Source organism: Perissodus microlepis, chromosome 20 (genome assembly GCF_051167445.1).
Source record: "Perissodus microlepis isolate ML-2025 ecotype Zambia chromosome 20, ASM5116744v1, whole genome shotgun sequence".
NCBI lineage: Eukaryota > Metazoa > Chordata > Actinopteri > Cichliformes > Cichlidae > Perissodus > Perissodus microlepis.
The window spans coordinates 11,524,941-11,543,986 of NC_140480.1; the positions used below are offsets into that span (position 1 = coordinate 11,524,941).

Below are 19,046 nucleotides of genomic sequence, written 5' to 3' on the forward strand. Positions count from 1 at the left end.
TTTTCAATCCGGTTGGTTACCTGTGAGAGTTTGCCATCTCTCTTAACGCCCCCCACCCCACCCCCCCTCCTGGTGCTGAGGCAAGGACGTCACGCCAGCTGGATGCCCAACAGTCCTCTAAGTGGGCACAGAGCCACAGCAGCTGTAGCTGCCATAATACGGGTCAATTACTCTCTAAGTTGATGTTGTGTACACATAACACGACCACGTATCCACGTGCGTGTCTGCTGTTTGCTTTGCGAATCCAGCGGCCTCTGACAAACTTTACAGTTTGCTGCTTCACATTTGATCAAAGCTGAGGTGTCAGTGGGAGGTTGAGGATCAAAGTATTACCATCGCTGCCTGACTTGCGAGACCTTGAAGTGTGTGGCTAACCTTGGTTTGTCTTCGTGTTGCCCCCACCCCGTGCGTGTTTTCCTGGATGGCGGATCATTGATGTTTCAAAAAGACTGCAGTCTTCTCACAGAGGTGTTGAAAATCAGCTGTCCACAAGACTGCGGGTATCAGCCTGCTGCCTCTCGATTGATTTTAATGTTGTTGCTGACTTTATTGAGGGGGAAAATTCTAACATTGAAACTTCTTCAAAATCAGCAAATGTACATACTGCGCTCGCTCTGCACGGGTGGGCACAGTCTCCCCGAACGAATCGAGAGCATATGTTTGCTTTACGCCACGATCACATTTAATCCTCGATGCTTTCGTGTTGCTGAACTGTGTTTCTACAAATATGCCAGTAGCTAATCTGTATTGAGACAAATTTGCCTGGTGTTAAAACATAAACTTCATCTGCATTAACTCATAAAAAGTTCTCGAAGAATCAGCGCGAGAAAAAACAATTTAATTGGACGTGAACAACATCAGGGCCAGTACTGACTAAAGTTCTGAGAGCTTTCTCAGAGAGCTGCTAACATAGCTGAGAAATTTCTGGCAATAATATCCAGCATAGGATTTATTTACATTAATGAGGATGTTTGGCTGACCTTGTTGCTCGGTAGTCTTTTTTTTTTTAATGGATGATGCATTATCTTAGTGATTACAGGCAGAACGAGTAGTGAAATCAACTGTTAAAAGCCTGGAATGTAATAAGCCAACTTTAAACACATGGCATGTTTACAACAGATCTACTGATGCAGTAGTCCATTTCCATGTGCATAGTTGTTATATTATTAGGTTACCTACATAGATATTTACCATGCTGGTATGTATAATCCTGTGATAATATTTCATATAAAACGATGGGAATCCCACACTGTTATGTAAGTCTGCAAGTTGTGGAAAAAGGAAATGAACTGCATCACAGTATAGCAGTGAAAAAGTGCTGTAACCGTTCACTCTGCTGATGAAAACCGGACAGACCCAAATCATCACCGCGCACTGTTGCTGTTATTTCTCTAGTTGCCCAGTATGTTAGTGTTTTGATGATCTTTTTTATTTCTGCTGTTATAACCTTATTGAAGTGGGCGGGAGATGTGAGCCCACCCGTAATTAGATCGACCACAAACATTATCCCTGCGCGGTCTAACCTGCAGCGTTTCATTAGCTCGCTGTCATTCAGCGTTTGGAGAATGTTTCTCCTACCTCTTTGTAGCGCGCCGTTGAGTTTGTGCTGGCTGGTTTATGTAATGAGTGGTTTTATTTTGGCAAGTTTTTATACATTACACACAATAGTCAACTATAACTGCGCTGGCAAATGTTGGACTGCATGAATAGTTCATAAAAGCCTTTTTAAATGTCTCCATTAGCTGCTGTTTAAAACCAAGAAAAATCTTGCGTTGGCAGCTACCTGCAACCTTTCTTACGTTTCCCATACATGGTTTGATGTTGTGAATCAGTCAGCACAGATAGATATCAGTATGACGACTTTTGACCCTAACTTTGTTCAAATGGGCTCTAATTTAGCATTTTAGGAATCATTAGATCAAAAAAAGTGAAAATATTAATATAAAATAACCAGGATATGTAAACTGCAAATATTCTATTTTCCCAAAAGTTTCAAAGTGTTGTTCTGGTACGCTTCAATGCCATTACACTTTGTCATGCTCCTTTTTAAAAGGTCTTCCCCAAACTCTGAATGGTTTCACCTTCAGAGCTCTCTTTAAGCTTAAGATGGTTTGCAAATAATTGTTTCCTTTACCAGGATTTAGTTTGAACTTTGTGGGAAAGCATCATAGAATTTTCTTAAAATGCTAGAAACTTCTCTTTGTACTCTGATGCTTTTAAATACAGGCTTCTGTTAAAAGTGCTTAATTGAACTGTGCATTAGGTGTTGGGTGTTTCAGTATTAACTCGACTGAAAATGTATTTTCACATTCGGAGTTATCCATATGAAATATCCTAACAGCTTCTTCTCTTTGTCGTTCTCTCTGGCAGGCTGCAGAGGGATGCTGTGTGGCTTTGGCGCCGTTTGCGAGCGCAACCCAAATGACCCGTCCAAGGGTGAGTGTGTTTGCAAGAAGGTGGACTGCCCGTCCTTTGTGGCGCCTGTGTGCGGCTCAGATTCGTCCACCTACACCAATGAATGCGAGCTGGAGAAAGCCCAGTGCAACGCACAGCGACGCATCAAGGTGCTGAGCAAGGGAGCCTGCTGTAAGTAACCATCAATCTATCTGCTAACCCTTCCTGGAGACAGCTGCAGAAATGAACCATTTTAGAAATTCACCCCGATCCCTGTGTGAGTCTGAAAAGTGTTCTCTCTCAAACAAATGGAGATTGATCTGAGATAATTCCTTGTGCTTTTTCTGCAAAGTAACTCATTTTCAGAAATCCCTCTGACATTTGTGCAACGATCGGCTTTTTCTGTCTCATCTTGTCTGAAGATTTTAAGGCTGTGATTGTAAGCTTTAATTACCTGTAGAAATGGGGATGAAAAGAAGTCAGTTTGACCTTTGACATTTCAATTCTTGGTATGGTCATGCAACTTTGCAGAAGAAAATAGTTTGGGCAGGTTTGACTGTTGATCTGATGTATTTATGAGATCTCCACAAACCACTAAAATTCGATAGCTTTCTCTGAAGTTTTGTCTTTAGCATACACGTGATCTGTACCTTTTAAAAGATCCCCAAACATCCAAATTCTTGGACTGAACAATTTGAGACTGACACTCTCCAGTACATCACAATGAGAGATGAGGGTGAAAGTGGGCAAGCATAGGTGAATTAACATCTTAAAGCATGGCGAATGCGATTGGAATTTTTGGTTCAAATGACAGAAACGGCACTTGTGATGTTCTGACGTTTGCACCAGAGGACGAGCACGGCCACTTAATTTGACAAACACAAAGCTGCAAGTCTCTGAGTGACACTATATTGCTTGTTATTGTCAAGTAAATGGATTTGTATTACACCCTGTCCTAATACAACGTGCTTTGCCATCCTATCTTTATCCCACAATAATAAAACACGTCCCCATTACATCCATTCTATTGTCTTTCCAAAATGGCTGTGCTCCCAGGGCTTAAGCGCCACCTGCACCCTCACAAACAAAAAAGTGTGCCACTTACTGCTCCCATTGGTAGCCATCCAGTGTGTATTTTATCCCTAACCCCAGTGGGTGCCAATGCTCCTGCTGTACCTCTCATTGCTTCTCTTTAGCAAAGCCCATCAAAATCCATTGCTCTAAGGAGCAGATTCCTGCCAAAGCTGCAACATTGCAGCAGCCTCAATGATAACTATAGTGTTTTGTCAGCGTCGTGCCTTTTCTGCCAGTGTGGGCCTACTGCTAATTCCAGGGGTCTGATTACAGTGCAGGCTCGAACCTGGCACTAATAACAAGCTTGGTGGCGTCCCGCTACTGGCAGAGTGGAAATAAAGCGATAGAAAGGACAGAGAGAGGACAGGAGGAACACAGGGTACAGCGGAGGAAAGGGAAAAATAGCATTTAAAAAGGGAGGGTATAATGTTAAGTGGAAAGAGCAACAAGACATTAAGACAGGGAGTGCGACACAAGAGCACGTAAGAGAGTACTTTAGTGATTGAACGAGTGAACAGATTACGAGAGAAGATCAAAACCAGAGGGAGAAAGTAGTAGCATAAGTAGTTTAATGATGGTTTATGGAGGGTTAAGCCCATCAGAAGAACCATAATTGGCCTTAGCAAAACAGCAGGCAGTCACAAGGAAAAAAATAAAGTAAAAAATAATAGTAATGATTATGCTAATGATAGTATTGCTGGTAATAACTACATGCTGGCCACCAGAGCAGACTTCCTCTCTTATCCCGTCACATCTGGAAGGAATTTCCTTTTCATTCCTCTGTTGGCTGTGATTCTGAGAGCCTAATGTGATTATTACTAATGGCAAAGCCTGATTTATGTCAGCATTTTCATGCAGTCACTGAATGTAAAGGAGGCAGGTGTGTAGTGTTTAATCAGCGGATGGCATCCTTAGCTCTAGCCTTGCTACGTTATGTACTTGTGCTTTTCTAACACAATCGGTGTCACTGTGATTTATGGTGTGATCAGTTTAATCAATGCAAAAGTAAAAATGACTCATTTAATTAACTCCAGCTTCCACCAAGATCCATTCAACATGGTTTGATTTACAGTTCCATTATTGTATACTTAAAGCAGAGTTTACAGTTCTGTTGAAAATCGGCAAATTTGCTATTTTCTGATGCTAGATTTTTCTGATAATATTCTGATTGGTAGAAACGTTGAGAGCTGAGAGAACCAACCCTGGGAATCTATGTTTTAAACAAGCTGCCAGGTACTGATGAGGGTGACCTTAAAGCTTAAACAGCAGGTTATCAGTGCTTTTATTATCTTAAACTCACAATATTTGTTTTTTTCCCGAGTGACACATGAATAGCTTTGAAAATCAGAAAGCAATCTTTTAAATTGATCCTTCTTTCTTACCCGTGCTATTTCTGATTTGCAACATATTTTGTATAGCAGTGAAAGCAGTCACTGTCGAGTGAGTGTAGACGAACCACACAGCTAGCTAACATCTGGTCGGTTTATTTACTTTTGCATTTATTGCAACATCCTCGTTAAAAGCTCCCACATATGTCTTATAGACAGAATTGAGAAGGGCAGACGGCTAGAGAATTAAAAGAAGTGTTTTACTGTGGGATGGAAGGGTCAGCCAAGGAGTAAGCAACAGTCTAACATTCATCAATATTCATATGTGTGTGTTTGAATGAATTCAAGGATGTTTGCACTTAGAAGGTACATACAGCAGGTACGGTATATGCTGTGAGTGTGAAAGAGGAAGAGAGCGTGCGTGTTAGGAGGTCAGCGCAAGCCAGGTGACAGGTTCGGATTCTCACTCTGCTCTCAATAAATTCAGCCCCTACAGAGGGCTTGGACGGGCCACTTGGCTGAGATTATGGAGTTGTCAGTGCTGACGGAGGAAGAGAGAGGCAAAGGAGGGAAGGAAGAAGAGCGGTAGAAAGGTGAGGGAATGAGAAAGCTTTTAACTTTAAGAAAATACGGGCCGCTGAATTGGTGCTTTTGTGCGAAGCCTTGTTTGACTCTTTCGATTTGAATGGCGGGTTTTCATCGGGGTAAGTGAATTGGCTACCGTTGTGTGAAGCCGTCATGTTCAATTCAAATCAAGTGTTATCTGGCACTCAGGAGGAAAGCCACAAAAGAAGTTTTTATTTCTCTCACAGATTATGCCCCTTATGTTTTTTTTTTTTCAAAGGATGGGAGTTACATCACATGGGAGCATTTTGTTACCACCAAGTACAACTTTGGAGCTTGGGGTGTGTTTTGTTGCAAACAGGAGGAAGCAGTAACCAGCAAGTCCCTGACATCTGCAGGATGCTGACACCTCCAAATGTCGGCTTTCGGGCGCTTACTTCCTACTTCACTGCTGCTGACATCACAGTGCTGTTCTCCAGTTAATTACTGACATATTGTGCTTCGACTTTCAAGAGGTTTTTACAGGCACTTTAGCTACGGTCACAGCTTTGAACACGAAATAAGGTGGCTTGTTTACAACCTAGACTTTGACAGATGCCCGTGTCCTCCCACTATTCCCATTGCACAGTTCACCTTAGCTCAGTTTCACTCGGTAGTGAAAAGAAAATTCCCCTTAAAACATGTCCATTTAGCACCTCACTCATAAAACTGAACTGGCTATTATGACATTTTAGTTCCAAGAAAATGGTGTAAGTTCCCTCCTGAGGGCAGGACAAAATGACCCATTCGTTGTTGAGGTGCAGGCACTTAGTTTCCCTCCACTGCTCCACTCTGATATTCACATAACCTGCCCCTTAATGGTTCAGACCATCTCCGACCCAGCTTCTTCATTATCTTTCTTTTGTTCTAGATGGATGATTTGGGATCGGTGGGGTTACATTTCCGGCAGTCAAGCAGGCAGGCGGTGAGCACATAATGGCTTCAGATATTATCGAAATTAAAAGGAGAGGCCGCGTTTAAATTGGCCCCGCAGGAGTGACTGATAACAACACGAGGTGATAAAAAAAAAGAAAGAAAGAAAAAAAAAAGTGGCCAGTTAAGAAAAGGAAGACCTCAGAGAGGGAGACAGAGAGAAAAAGCTCAGACACTTTCTGGTTTAGAGAGAGACAAGAGACATTTGGGGAACTGTGTGTGCGTACGTTCTACAGTCAGCTAGGGAACGTGCACCACGTCTACTGTCCTAATGTTGAATCAGAGCAGAGTGGTAAATACACTCCCTTTCCCAGAGAGAGACACAGAAGTGCTGCAGAACTCATCTTGTGTGGCCACTCTAGTGGAACATGGAGTTTTCATTCTTCTTTACTCCCCCCCCCCCCCCCCCCCACACACACACACACACACACACACACACACACTTCTTTTTTCTTCTTGATGGAGTGCAACAAATAATGCAGAAAAAAGTGGAGAGCATGCGCGTGTGGGTGAGGTGACTGGGGTTCGAGAGTGTGCTCGATGGGAGATTGATTTTATGTATGTGTGAGAGCGCACGTGTGTGTTCTCGAGAGTTGGCTATCAGCACGGCCCCCTACCTTCTGCTCAGTCAGTCCACTCTGCTCTCTCTCTCTCTCTCTCTGCACTTTAGAGACAGTTTTTATCTCTCCAGCACCGAAACACTCTCGAGTCTTCGCAGTAAAAGGAGAAAAGGCATCAGTGCTCCACACCTGCTTCTCTGTCTGCTCTTATATACTGCAGGCAGGCAGTCAGACCCAGTATGAGAGGGATGTGAACTGCTCCTTAAACATAAAGCAGTACACTCCTACTTGTTGTATTTAGCTGTAGCATATGGAAAAAAATATCAGAGCTGGTTCGAATACATTTTGCAGCAAACAAATGAAGTCCTCTGTTCCTGGAAAGAGGCACAAATGATTAACTGAAAATGAGTTGGTGTACACCCACCTGTACCTGACGTATTTGTACGTTACCAAACAAAAGCAGGCGCAGCAGATTTATATAACAAAACAAATGTCAAAGTGTCTGATGAGAGTTGTCGTTATGAGCGTTTTCATGCACGGGTTTGCGAGCGTGCCTGCACGCAAACAGGCAAACATGCATGAAACGGACCAATCAGGAAGAAGAAAGGGAATATCTATTGAAAGAAGTGTTAATCTTTCCTATAAAACAGGATAATTTTTTTTACAAATGGTACAGTACTGTGCAAAAGTCTTGGGCCATCCATTATTTCTTTAGATTTTTTACATTTTGCTTTCAGGTGCCAGATTTTCTTGCCATCTTGAGCAAAAGTTCTCCAGGCTTTCTGAAGGTGCCAACTTTACATTGTGTCTTTATTAACTTTGTTACTGGCAGCATGTCACACATCATTTGATTCCCATTTCTTCTGTAGAGTCTACAAAAAATACCAAAGACAGTATTTTGTTAGTAAAGCTGACATCCATCATGAACAACCCACATCACCCACTGCATGAGTATGTGAGTGGGCTGAGCAGCTCCTTTAGTCGGAGACTGAAACACCCTCGCTGCAGGAAGGAGCGCTTTCGCAGATCATTCATCCCAACAGCAGTTAGACTCTATAACTCCTCAATCATGATGTCATAAGTCACTGGACACTGTGAACATCCACAGTCACCACTTCATGCATAATGGACCTTCCATGTGTATGGACATGTGCAGGTATATATGTATGTATATGTATACATATGTATATTTAGTGTGTACGTGTGTGTGTATATGTCTATAAATAGGAATAGTAGTGGTACAATAGTTATGTCAAGCTATATAGTTTATGTCTTGCATATTTCCAACCATATCCATAATCACATACTGTGTATGCTACCATTGTATATAGTGTATTATCTTACTTTTTGTCACTGATTGTACTTATTTGTATTTTTGTATTTCCTTCTCATATCTGTACCTGAGCTGAGGTGACGCAAAAATAAATAAAGTCTTATCTTATCTTATCTTAAAATAACAAAGAGCTACTAGGCAAAAAGTTTGGTCTGTCTTGGCATGGGTTCCAGTGTGTTCATAAAAATTTGAAGAAACTGGACAAGTGGGAGCAAAAGATGAAGTGACATGCATAAAATGTTACCGACAGCAGGTGAACAGTATCTGAAAGCCATGTCCTGAAGAAACAGGAAAGAAATCCAGCAAAGGCCTGACACAGGACCTGAGACTTTCAGCGGATCTATCTACCGAAGTCTCATCAGAAGTGGTCTCGGTGGAGCGGTGGCTATCAAGGAGCCATTCTAAGAAAGGGAAGCACAGAGGAAATGCTGACATAAGCAAAATTTCACAAGAATTGGACTGAAAATAAATATTAACAGGGCTTATAAAGTGATGAATGCCATTTGAAATTTCGTATTTTAGTTTAAATCACCGTCACTAGGTGCAGGGGAGGTCAGGAGAGAGGTACAACAGTGACTGACTACATTATCTCATGTGATGCTACTCAGCCAGTCAAATCGTTTATTCAGAGCGTGTGTGAAAACAGAAAACTCCCAAGAGGAGAGGAGATGCAGAAGTGGGGTTAAAGCTGAGCGGGTTTACATGTTAAATGTAGTTATGGGAAAAGGAGAAAAGGGAAAGCTTAAAATACACCTTTGCGTTATTTTTTGATTAAGCACTTTTGCTTTTTCTCTTGTTTATTTTAGAATGCAAACCTTATTTTACTCAAAAACAGAAAAGAACATTTATCATTTATTATTAGAGTACCCTCCAGGTCATTGTGAAACTTCATAATAAACACTGTTGGATGGCAACAACCAAAGAAGAGCTTTGAATGTGTTTCAAGAACCTGGAGAACTTTTCCTCGAGACTACCTACAGACATTACAAAAGCTTGTCCAAGAGAGACTGCGTTGAAGAATTAAGATGTTTTTAGAACTGTACAAACTCTCTTTTTGCCTTATATACTATATATGCACATTTTTCAATAAATCAATGCACCTGTTTCCTAATTTGCTACTAAAATCTAAAGAAATAAGGATCAAGACATCTGCACAATACTGCGTATGTGTAAGAAAATCTTTCAGTATGCTTCTTTATGTTGTTTGGGATCATGCAAGAAATCAGAAAAACCATTGTTATTTGAATCTGACATGCAGGCCAACACATTGTTTCCATTCCTCTTCACATCTCCCTTTTGCTCCTAAACCATTGTTCAGAGAGGGAATCAAAGAAAGTGACCTAAGCTCATTACTCCATCTGTACGTTTGGTCTTTTGTCTTTTGTTGGTCTGGCCGATTGTTAAGGTGTCTGGGCCGGGCCAGGTAAAGCCCTGATTTATCTTCCCTCGTTGGGGCCAAAGCTGGCTAGGAGAGGAGGTTTGTGAAAATCCTCTGCAAGCAAAAAAAAAATCCTAATTTTGGGCCAGAGCTGGAGAGTGAGGAGATGAAGGCCAGCCTGCTTTACTCCTCCTCCTTCACCCCCATTTTTTTACTGTATTTTGCTCATGCTAAGACGATTTCCTTTGTTACCCCGGTGACATGCCCGGTCAGCCTCTGTAACAATGGGCTGGTGGTAATAGCCGTAGATGCTGAAGATGACTTCTGGCTTTGCCGAAGCAGATAACAGAATTCTGCAGTCAAACTGACTGAAGCCATCTTTACCTCTACGCTGTTTCTCCAGTGCTCATTGCTTCCCTGTTTTGGATCCCTGTCCCTTCATCTCACCAGTATTCCTCCCGTCTTTCTTTCTGTCTTTAATCCTTATTGTCCTTGTTACTTTTTTTAAATATTCCTTTTCTTTTTCCTTCCGTCCTTTATTCTTTTCATGCATTTTGCCTCGCTGTTCCTTCTTCTACATCAGCGGTCCCCAACCACCGGGCCTCGGACCGGTACCGGTCCGTGAGTCGTTTGGTACCGGGCCGCGAGAGTTGAGGCTCAGGTGTGAAATGTATGGTTTTCAGGGTTTTTATCAGTTTTCAGCGTTATTTTGTTATCATTTTTATCGTTAACTCGGTTTTCCTTGGTCTTTTCACGTGTGTTATGAATAAATTTTCTTTTTTTCGGTACCGGTACTAGTTTTATTTTGTTGTATTTATCCGCGACACCTTAAAGGCCGGTCCGTGAAAATATTGTCGGGCATAAACCGGTCCGTGGCGCAAAAAAGGTTGGGGACCGCTGTTCTACATCACTCCATAGTTCCTCAAGCCTCTCTTTTTTTCACTTCTCCTTCATTTGCTCACTGTTAACTCCACCACAGAGGACTTAGTCACGCACCCCTTACTTCTTCTCCTTCGCCTTCACTCATTTTCTGGGCGTTCCCTCGTCTCCTTCCTTTTTCACTCAGAGGCTTCACGACAAAAATCTTTTCATTTTTTTCTCTCTTTTTTCCGCGTCTTGCTGATATTCTCATCAGTAGTAACAAGTCTGCACAGAGACACAAATGCGGAAAGTAATCAAATTTCTCCGGGGTTATCGGTGAACACATTTATGCGCACACACTAACAGACACACACAGGGCGAGAGGTCATTGTAAATAACTCAGCTTTCGTGCTTTCATTTCCCTGGGGCATTGACTCTTGCTTGGCATTCATAACCATAACATGCACAACCTGACGGACTCTGTGTGTGTGTGTGTGTTTACTGATAGTACATAAACACGCACACAAAGGCATATTTAGTGAAATATACACACACTGCAGGCATTTTGCAAACCGATAGACTGAAAAATATACATTCTTGTTATCAGCACACACACACACACACATAAAGACATGATAATGGGCTGTGCTTGGAATTTCTCTATCCATCTTTACTTGCTGTTCCACTCGTCTGCAACCACTGATACTTGTAAGACAAATCCCGTCTTCTGCTTCATCTCTCGCTCGCTCTTTCTCCAGTGCTCACCTCTTTGAAATCTGCAGGCAAAACACCGATTATGTACACACATCCATATCCACATACACCTGCTTAATCCCAGACAAGGGGTTGTGTTTTGAGACTTTTTAATGTATTTATGCATTTGGCTTCTCCTGAATAATACATTGTTATTTGTTATTTTCACTGTGTATGCTTGGAGAGAGATGGAATGGAGTGAAAATAATAAAAGCGGAGCGGTGCTGAAAAATATGAGGATAACTACCAGCTCAGCCGACAATAGCGGATATTTTATTTCATTTTGTGCGGAACAAGAATGACGACAAGTGACAGCAGACGGATTTCTAAAGAATATTTGTTTCTCTCTGCGTTGGCTTTGATTCTGTGGCATACTACAACAACAACAACAACAAAAAGATCGCTTATTCACAATCATCATTAAAGGATCGCAGCGTGGATTGAATAGGATAACTGCTTTATTTAATACATGTTTCAGATTATTACTCGTTTTATGTTAATGTATGTACAGGAACACATTATCAGAAATACAATTTGGATAATCTTGTTATTTCTTTCTACCACGGAGTCAGAGTTTTAAACAAGGAGTCATTTTTTAAGGTGGCGTTGAGCAATAGATCCCCAGGCTTTTCTTTGGCTGCTGTTTCAGTTCTTGTACTTGACCAGAAATGCTTTTTAATTGTTGAACCACTTATAACTGACCTATGAATCATTGAACCATGAAAAAGACACCTAACTACTGGGATGAACCAGTGTTGTGTAGAAAAGTATCTATTTTAAACTGTAACTTTAGGCACTTCAAAATCACCTAATTTGTTCCAGTATCTTTAGTTAAATCTATGAGAAATGTCAGAGATGACACAGTTTGTCAGGAATAAATCATTATTTTTGCACGAGCTAGGTGATTCCCAAAGAGCTATTAGCCAAAAACCTGGCATATCTTGGCACGGTGTGCAGCCTGTCCTTAAAACATTTAAAGAAACTGGACAAGTGGAGGACAAAAGAACAAGTGACCTGTCTGAAAAAACTGCAGCATTTGGAACAGTATCTGAAAGTCCTTGAAAAGCCCTGGAGAACTGTTCCTGAAGGCTACTTGAAGAAATGACAAGAAGGCTTACCTGAAAGAGTTGAAGAATAAAGATGAGCATAGCAAATATTGACTTTGGAGCTCATTAAAATTGTAAAATTGCCTGTTTGCCTTACACTGTATTTCCATGTATGCATGTGTGCACATGTTTGCACGTGGTTCAGTAAATTGCTTCTCCTAGCCAGATATAAAGAAATGATGGGTAGCTCAAGACATGTGCACAGTACTGTAGAAAACGTCAATCTTGTGCATGTATATCTACACTGTATTCCCTGTTTACACACAGCACCTTCATACAAGGTTCCTTCAATACTGTCCATCCACTCCTGCCTTGCTGCTTATTTAAGGTCTGTCCATCGACTGCATCCACTCCCCAGAGTAATGCTGTGTTCACATTGTTGCAGTGGAGGGCAAATTAGATACTCCTTGCCTTCACTGGGTGATTGATTGTAAATCAAAGCACCACTGATGTAAAATGAGCAATCAGGGTTGTAACTTTTCAAAGTTTTACCTTTTTTCTCAACAAGGTGCCGGCCACTTAGACGCAGTCTTGTTCGGGAATCAACCGGCATTGTGTCGCCTCAAAGCTGTGATGATGTAGCGCAGTGGTTATCGATCAAGGTCGTCAGGAACCAGAGTCCTACTGGTCTTCATGTTAGCGACCTAATCAGACACTGTTAGGCCTGGGTTAGAATGTGAATGTGCTTAATTGAGTGGGAGGAAAGAAATCCAGCAGTCTATTGTCCTCAGGATTTTAAGTGCTCAGTATTCAGTGTTCATAAAGGATCTGGGGAATATACACTATACGTTGTCTTAATCTTGCCAAAAATGTTGTATATGCAAAATTTGCATGCACTACTCTATCATCCATTGGTAATCAATTTGCGGATCAATATTAGTGAATAGCAGAAATACAGAGTTGGAAATGGACAAGTAGGCAGTAAAGGACGCTTCGTGGCTTTTTAGTGGAGGAAAGACATTAAATGATTTCTGTGTTTAGAAATTTATGATGAGACTACACGTACATCTTCATCGGTAAAACAGCCACAATTGACAATTACAAGGTAGTAATGTGCAAATTTCCATCCATTTCATGAGATTCTCATAAATCATAGGAAATGCTGAGAACATGGCTCAGCCAGAGGACTCGGTGACCTTGTCGATGAGTTGGAAGTGTGCAGCTTGTTGCCTGCAGCTGTTAATCCCACTGTTCATGGTTCAAAAAGATTTATATGACAGCGCCACTTGGTGACATATCATCATAAAAGCCACGATGCTTCATAATAAAAGTAGTCCAGTTCTTTTTAGTGCTATGCCCCATAAATAGGATGTACAAGACGGCCGTCAGTTAATTGCAAAGAGCAGTCAAGAGAAGCCAACAAAAACAGTAATAATGAATCTATTCATCATTTACTCTAAGCCCCTCGTGGCAGTGGCATGTGCCAATGGCAGACTCTACCAGTAACTTCTATTATGAGTAGATAATCACAGAACAGAAGAAGGAAATGCATAAAACAGCTATTGTGAAAACACAGTTGGTTTCCATGAACACCTAATGGACTGTAACTTTAAAATGATCCATCAGAAAAACAAAAGGCAACAAGGAAAATAACAATTAGTTGCAAAGTTTAAAACTGTTATCTTTATTCTGTTGTTTTAGCTGCTAAAAGTGGCATTTTTTAAAATGATTTTCCCGTTTCTGCCTGAAACCTTGCAATTAAGCTGTAAGTGTTTTCTAGTGGCACTAGAGCTCCTGTAACTCTGTGACTGCATGATTTCGTGTAGAAAATATTTCACACTGAATTGCTTATACGTCAAGGAAATAATAGTGTTCTCTGTGTTTCCTTGGTTTCCCATTTTTGAACACTTCCTCCCCGTTCTGTTTCCTGACTCAGAATCAAGTTTTCTTTTGCTTTTTTTTCAGCAGTAACACAAGCAAATTAAAATGCTGCTTTTTAGTGAACCAAATAGTTCAGTTTTATCTCATTCGCCAGGACCACTTGACCGCTGAGGCTAACCCATATGACTTTTCTCTGGCAAATGCTGCCTTTTTTTAATCGTTTTCCTCATTCACCTTAACTTCATTCCAGCTTTGTGAAAATTGTAAGGACAGGCCAATATACCTTCATTCCGTAAAATGTGTTTGTGTTCTATGGCTTTCAATTTTCCTCACAATTAGAATAAATGGCTCACGTAGACAGACACACACACACACACACACACACACACACACACACACACACACACACACACACACACACACACAGATAGTCCCTGCCTGCAGTAATAATGTTTGCCAGAAAAAAGAGAGAATAAATCCAAGTTATTTCCATCTACTGTTTGTTCTAAATAAATGTCAGTTCTTCTGCTCCACTTTCATGCGCACTCTCTCTTCCTCCTGCAGCCTTATCAAAATTTAAATTGTTGTCATGTTAAATAGGGTCCTATATTGGAAGGCTGAAATGGGCATGTCGCCTTGAGCAGGTTTATCTGATTGTGTGTTCATAAAGATGCTTTTTTAGTATTAAAGTTAACTCGTTGTTATTTTTCCTAATTAAGCCAAAATCCTCAGTGCAAAGAAGTCAGTGATGTGGTGTGTCTTCATTTTTTCCCCCTGTTCTTTAGTTTTAATATAGATATCACATACAATAGATAGTAATTGACTGATTGTCTCAGTTAGTTATTGGAAATAAAAGCTTAATGTGCTGGGTTCTAAATATTGTGGCTTATGTCTATTTGTAGGCAGGTTATGAGCTGTGAACTGTGAGATCTTCTTATTTGCTTAATATTAACAGTTTTTGGATCTGCATTCAGGAGTTAATGAGAATAAAGCAAAGTGAGCTCAAATTTTTATTGTTAGTCACCACACAGTTTCAGCACCCAGCCTGGGAACTGCTGACTTTAAACTGCTTTCATGATATGGCTTTAGATTTATTTGCTCCTTTATCAGCCGGTGACAGAGAACTCTTACATTGATGTTTATTTAAGTGAGACTATTGAAAAAAGAGATAATGCAGCATGCACTATCGCACTTTGAGCTTATCCTGCATTCAGGTGAAGAGTGTGCTGACACTGTATGTCTTCACGCAGATGTGCCTGTGTTTGTACTGAAGACCAAACACCCGCTGTAAGGGACTTTTCAGCAGCTCTGAACTGCATTTCGCCCCCAGCAGCTACCGGTCATTAGCAAGTTTTTTGATAGCAAAGGCCAAGCATGATTAGCCAATGCTTCACTGAACATCAGTAGTGATTTTGGCTGCCCACCACCACCAGCTCCAGTTAATCAGGAGCTAATGAAAGGAAATTTGTGGCATATGCGCTACTTAGCCCACATGAGTCTTTGTACCTCTTTCTGGGGCCAGAGGGGATATTCTGAATGCAAAACTCAGTTTCAGGACACAATTCAGTCCCCAAGTCTCCAAATACTGACAGAACCCAACTGGCTGTAATGTAATTAGCATTTAAATAATCAAATTACATTTTATTTGTAGTATTTGATTATATTTAATTCACAGTGCCTATTAGCTCAACTTCCATCATTTTCTTAGCTACCTTATTCACAAGGGGTCGCCACAGCAGCTAGCTCCGTGGTAGACTTTCACACAGGATGCTCTTCCTGACGTAGCCCCCAGGAGATTTTTGTCTCCTATTGAAACTGACTTTTTGTTTGTTATTCAGATGTGTACACCGCCACATTTTGGAGCTACGACATGAATAACTTTGTTAATGTGACTTGTTTTTTCATGTTCTTTGAATTTTTGTATTTAAAAAACAGCGTTGCATTATAATTTTCTTACTTACTTTCTAAAATGCAAAATATTGAATACGATCATAACTTTTGTCATTCCTAAAACGTATGTGGTGAGGGATTTTTACAGTGAGCAGAGCATCACCCTGCATGCTTCTATCTGTGCTAACATGGAGATCGTCATGAACTCTGCAACCCGCTTCACTCGTAGTGTCACAGGTTTGCTATTCTAATATGAAGGCATACAAATTACATCCTTACCACATAGAACAACACAGCATGATAGAGCGTGCAGGGTATCTGTAATTGACTGACTGCGCACTCATAACCTTCCTGACACTCACAGTCATGATCCTACACTATTAATAGGAAACCAGAGACTGCAGTAGAAACGAGTAGAGTCAAATTATACTTTAGTAGTTAAAAACAATCAGTTTTACTAACTCACAAAGGATGAAAATCTCACAGAAACTCAAAAATATTGAATGTAGTGCAATTAGAAGAAATTCATTTAGGACTACCCTACTTAATCTTTTAATTTAAGCATTTATGTGCTCAGTATGGTGAGTCTAACCAGGTTTTGTTGTTGTTGTTTTTTTGGTGCTTTTGATCCTGAGGTGCCTGGTGTAGAGCTCAACACTTAAAAACCACATGAATACATTATTGATTATGTGGGCTCCTGGCCTTAAAGAGGTAAACAGAGAAGCAGTTAATAGTGCCTCCGGCTACACTCCCCAACTTATTTTGGCACCAAGATCTTCTTTGTTGCTTTCAAAAGGCCTTAATCCAAGAGAAACAACTCCTGGTACAAGCACTGACAGCTTGCCAATAGGTAATACAAGCTTTTTCCCATAGGCTATTAAGGGGACAGAGAGGCCCTGAGGTTAAAGAAACTGCCCATCAGCCAGTGTTTGTCTTTTCTTTTTACCTTTTATCTCTTTCAGCTTGTTTATGTGGATTACAGGGCTAAAGTAAAGTGAGTTGTCACAACGTCTTGATGGTTTGACACATGATGTGCAGCCATTCGTGGACTCCTTTAGCAGTGCGCTTAGGGCACCTTCAACATTATTATGAGTGGATAACATATATAATCGCTGTGTTCACAGCTTGTTGCGTTGCACTGAATAGCCAAAGGCATTTGTTTGCATTCTGAAAAGTCCTCCGCATCGTGTTATGAAGCACAATCAGCCTTTTTGGACACTAGATTGGCTGCAGGGCTGCCGTTCTGTATCTCACCTCTGATCTCCCAGTCGAGTAACGGGAGCTTTTCCCTCTCCCAAGCACATTTTGTTAGTTTGGAAAAAGCATTTCGATGCTTCCAATTATGATGCACACGATAAGTTGGTGGAAGGATTTAATGTGCCTCTGGGTTTTCATCAAATGGTGCTATTTAAATGAGCGTGTTAATATTCGTTGATATTTAACTGAAGAATTTAAGTGTTTTTTGTTGTTGTTGTTGCTGCTGTTAAATTGTGTGCTGTCCTTTTAAAAGACCTGTGCATCTGTGTTTGTCATAAATGCCATACCCGGGCGATTTAATCCCATCCCACCTTCTTTCTGTCACTCAGCAGAATAAATGGGGCCTGTGTTGTCATTTCAGCACCCCACCTGTGCTTTACTGCATTTTTCAAGCGTAAGATATCTGCCAGCAGTAAATGACAGCTATGGTTCCAAAAATCAAGCATTGTGACATTTTTGTATTTTATCCTCTGTTTTTGCATTCATATTTTTTTTTTTTTTTAAATTGATTTAAAAGAAGAAGCAACTGAGATTTTATGACCGCAGGACGAATAGCTGCGTATCGCGACAGCTAATGGGGATCTTTCTAAATCAAACTAACCTAAATTAAACTAAACTAAGCTAAACTGTCATAAGACCTTTGGTTAAAAATCTGCTTAGACAATCTGTACTCACAAGCTCCACTTGTGAGTACAGATTGTGTGTGTGGCCGACGACTGGAGCATGATGAGGGCTTTTTGTGGTTCGTTTTCCATTCTCAAGGGTAAAACAGCAAAGCGTGTAAAAGAGAGCAACAGCTGCAGTTCAGTGGAGCGCTTTGAAGAACTACATCAAACACAAAGAATCATCTTCCAGCCATTGGCCTCACAGCAGAGGGAACGAAGTGTGTGTTTGTGTGTGTATGTGTGTGTGTCTGGAAAGCGTGTTGGAGAGGTGTGTAGGACTGTTAATCCTTTGGCCTTGCCTCAGTCCCTGCCTCCTGCTCCTCACCACTTGATTTGGGTATCTGGCTGCAGATTCTCATCCATACTTAGTTCTTGGATTTCAGTTTTTGTCGATCTTGTCTGTTGATTTTTTGACCATTCCACGCCGCTGCTTTCTTTCTCCCATTCTGACCCTTTCCCTTATCTCCCTTCTACACACTTCTCTTTTACTAGTTCCTCACCACCTCTTCATCTACTGTCTGTTTTTTGGGTTTTTTGTTCAACTTCCTTTCTTTCCCTGCCTTCTTTGTCTTTGTTCAAACAACACCAAGTGCCCATTGTTGTGCTCCTTCTGAATTTCACATGCCCAGTTTGTCTTTTAGTACTGTGGGTTTTTTTAAGTATAGTTATAATAGTTTATAATATAATAGTTTTTACTATATACTTATAAAGATACTTATGCATTTGAATTACTACATTACTCTTGTATACCAGCTTGGTTGGCCCGGCATCGTTAATCCATGATAAGCAGCAGCGAAACTGGCTAAATTTCAAGTAAATTATACACACAACTTTATTTTATTTTAGTATTTCAGGATTTTGGTTGAGATACCTAATTGTTTTTTGTCATGACTGAGATTAAAAAATCAATATCAGTCATCTTGTTTGACTGTCTTTTTTACCATTTAAAGGCACGACATTGAAGTGACATACTTCCCATTTAAGCATTTTATGTTTGAGGTATAAGCAATTTATTTTGATGTACTCCACAGAGTTGGGTTATAATTCAAACATCAAAATGTTAGTTGGTGCAGTTTTATGGATGAAAGTG

At 40.7% G+C, this 19,046-nt stretch overlaps 1 protein-coding gene across 7 annotated transcripts in view; it reads left to right on the forward strand.

Annotated features, from left to right (window-relative positions):
- agrn (agrin) overlaps window positions 1-19,046 on the forward strand; it is a 259,295-nt gene that overhangs the window by 141,904 nt on the left and 98,345 nt on the right. For all 7 annotated transcript variants that reach the window (XM_084918149.1, XM_084918152.1, XM_084918151.1 and 4 more), the window contains one exon: window positions 2,371-2,586. In XM_084918149.1, coding sequence (XP_084774275.1) covers window positions 2,371-2,586 — 216 coding nt within the window. The remainder of the gene's footprint in view (window positions 1-2,370; window positions 2,587-19,046) is intronic.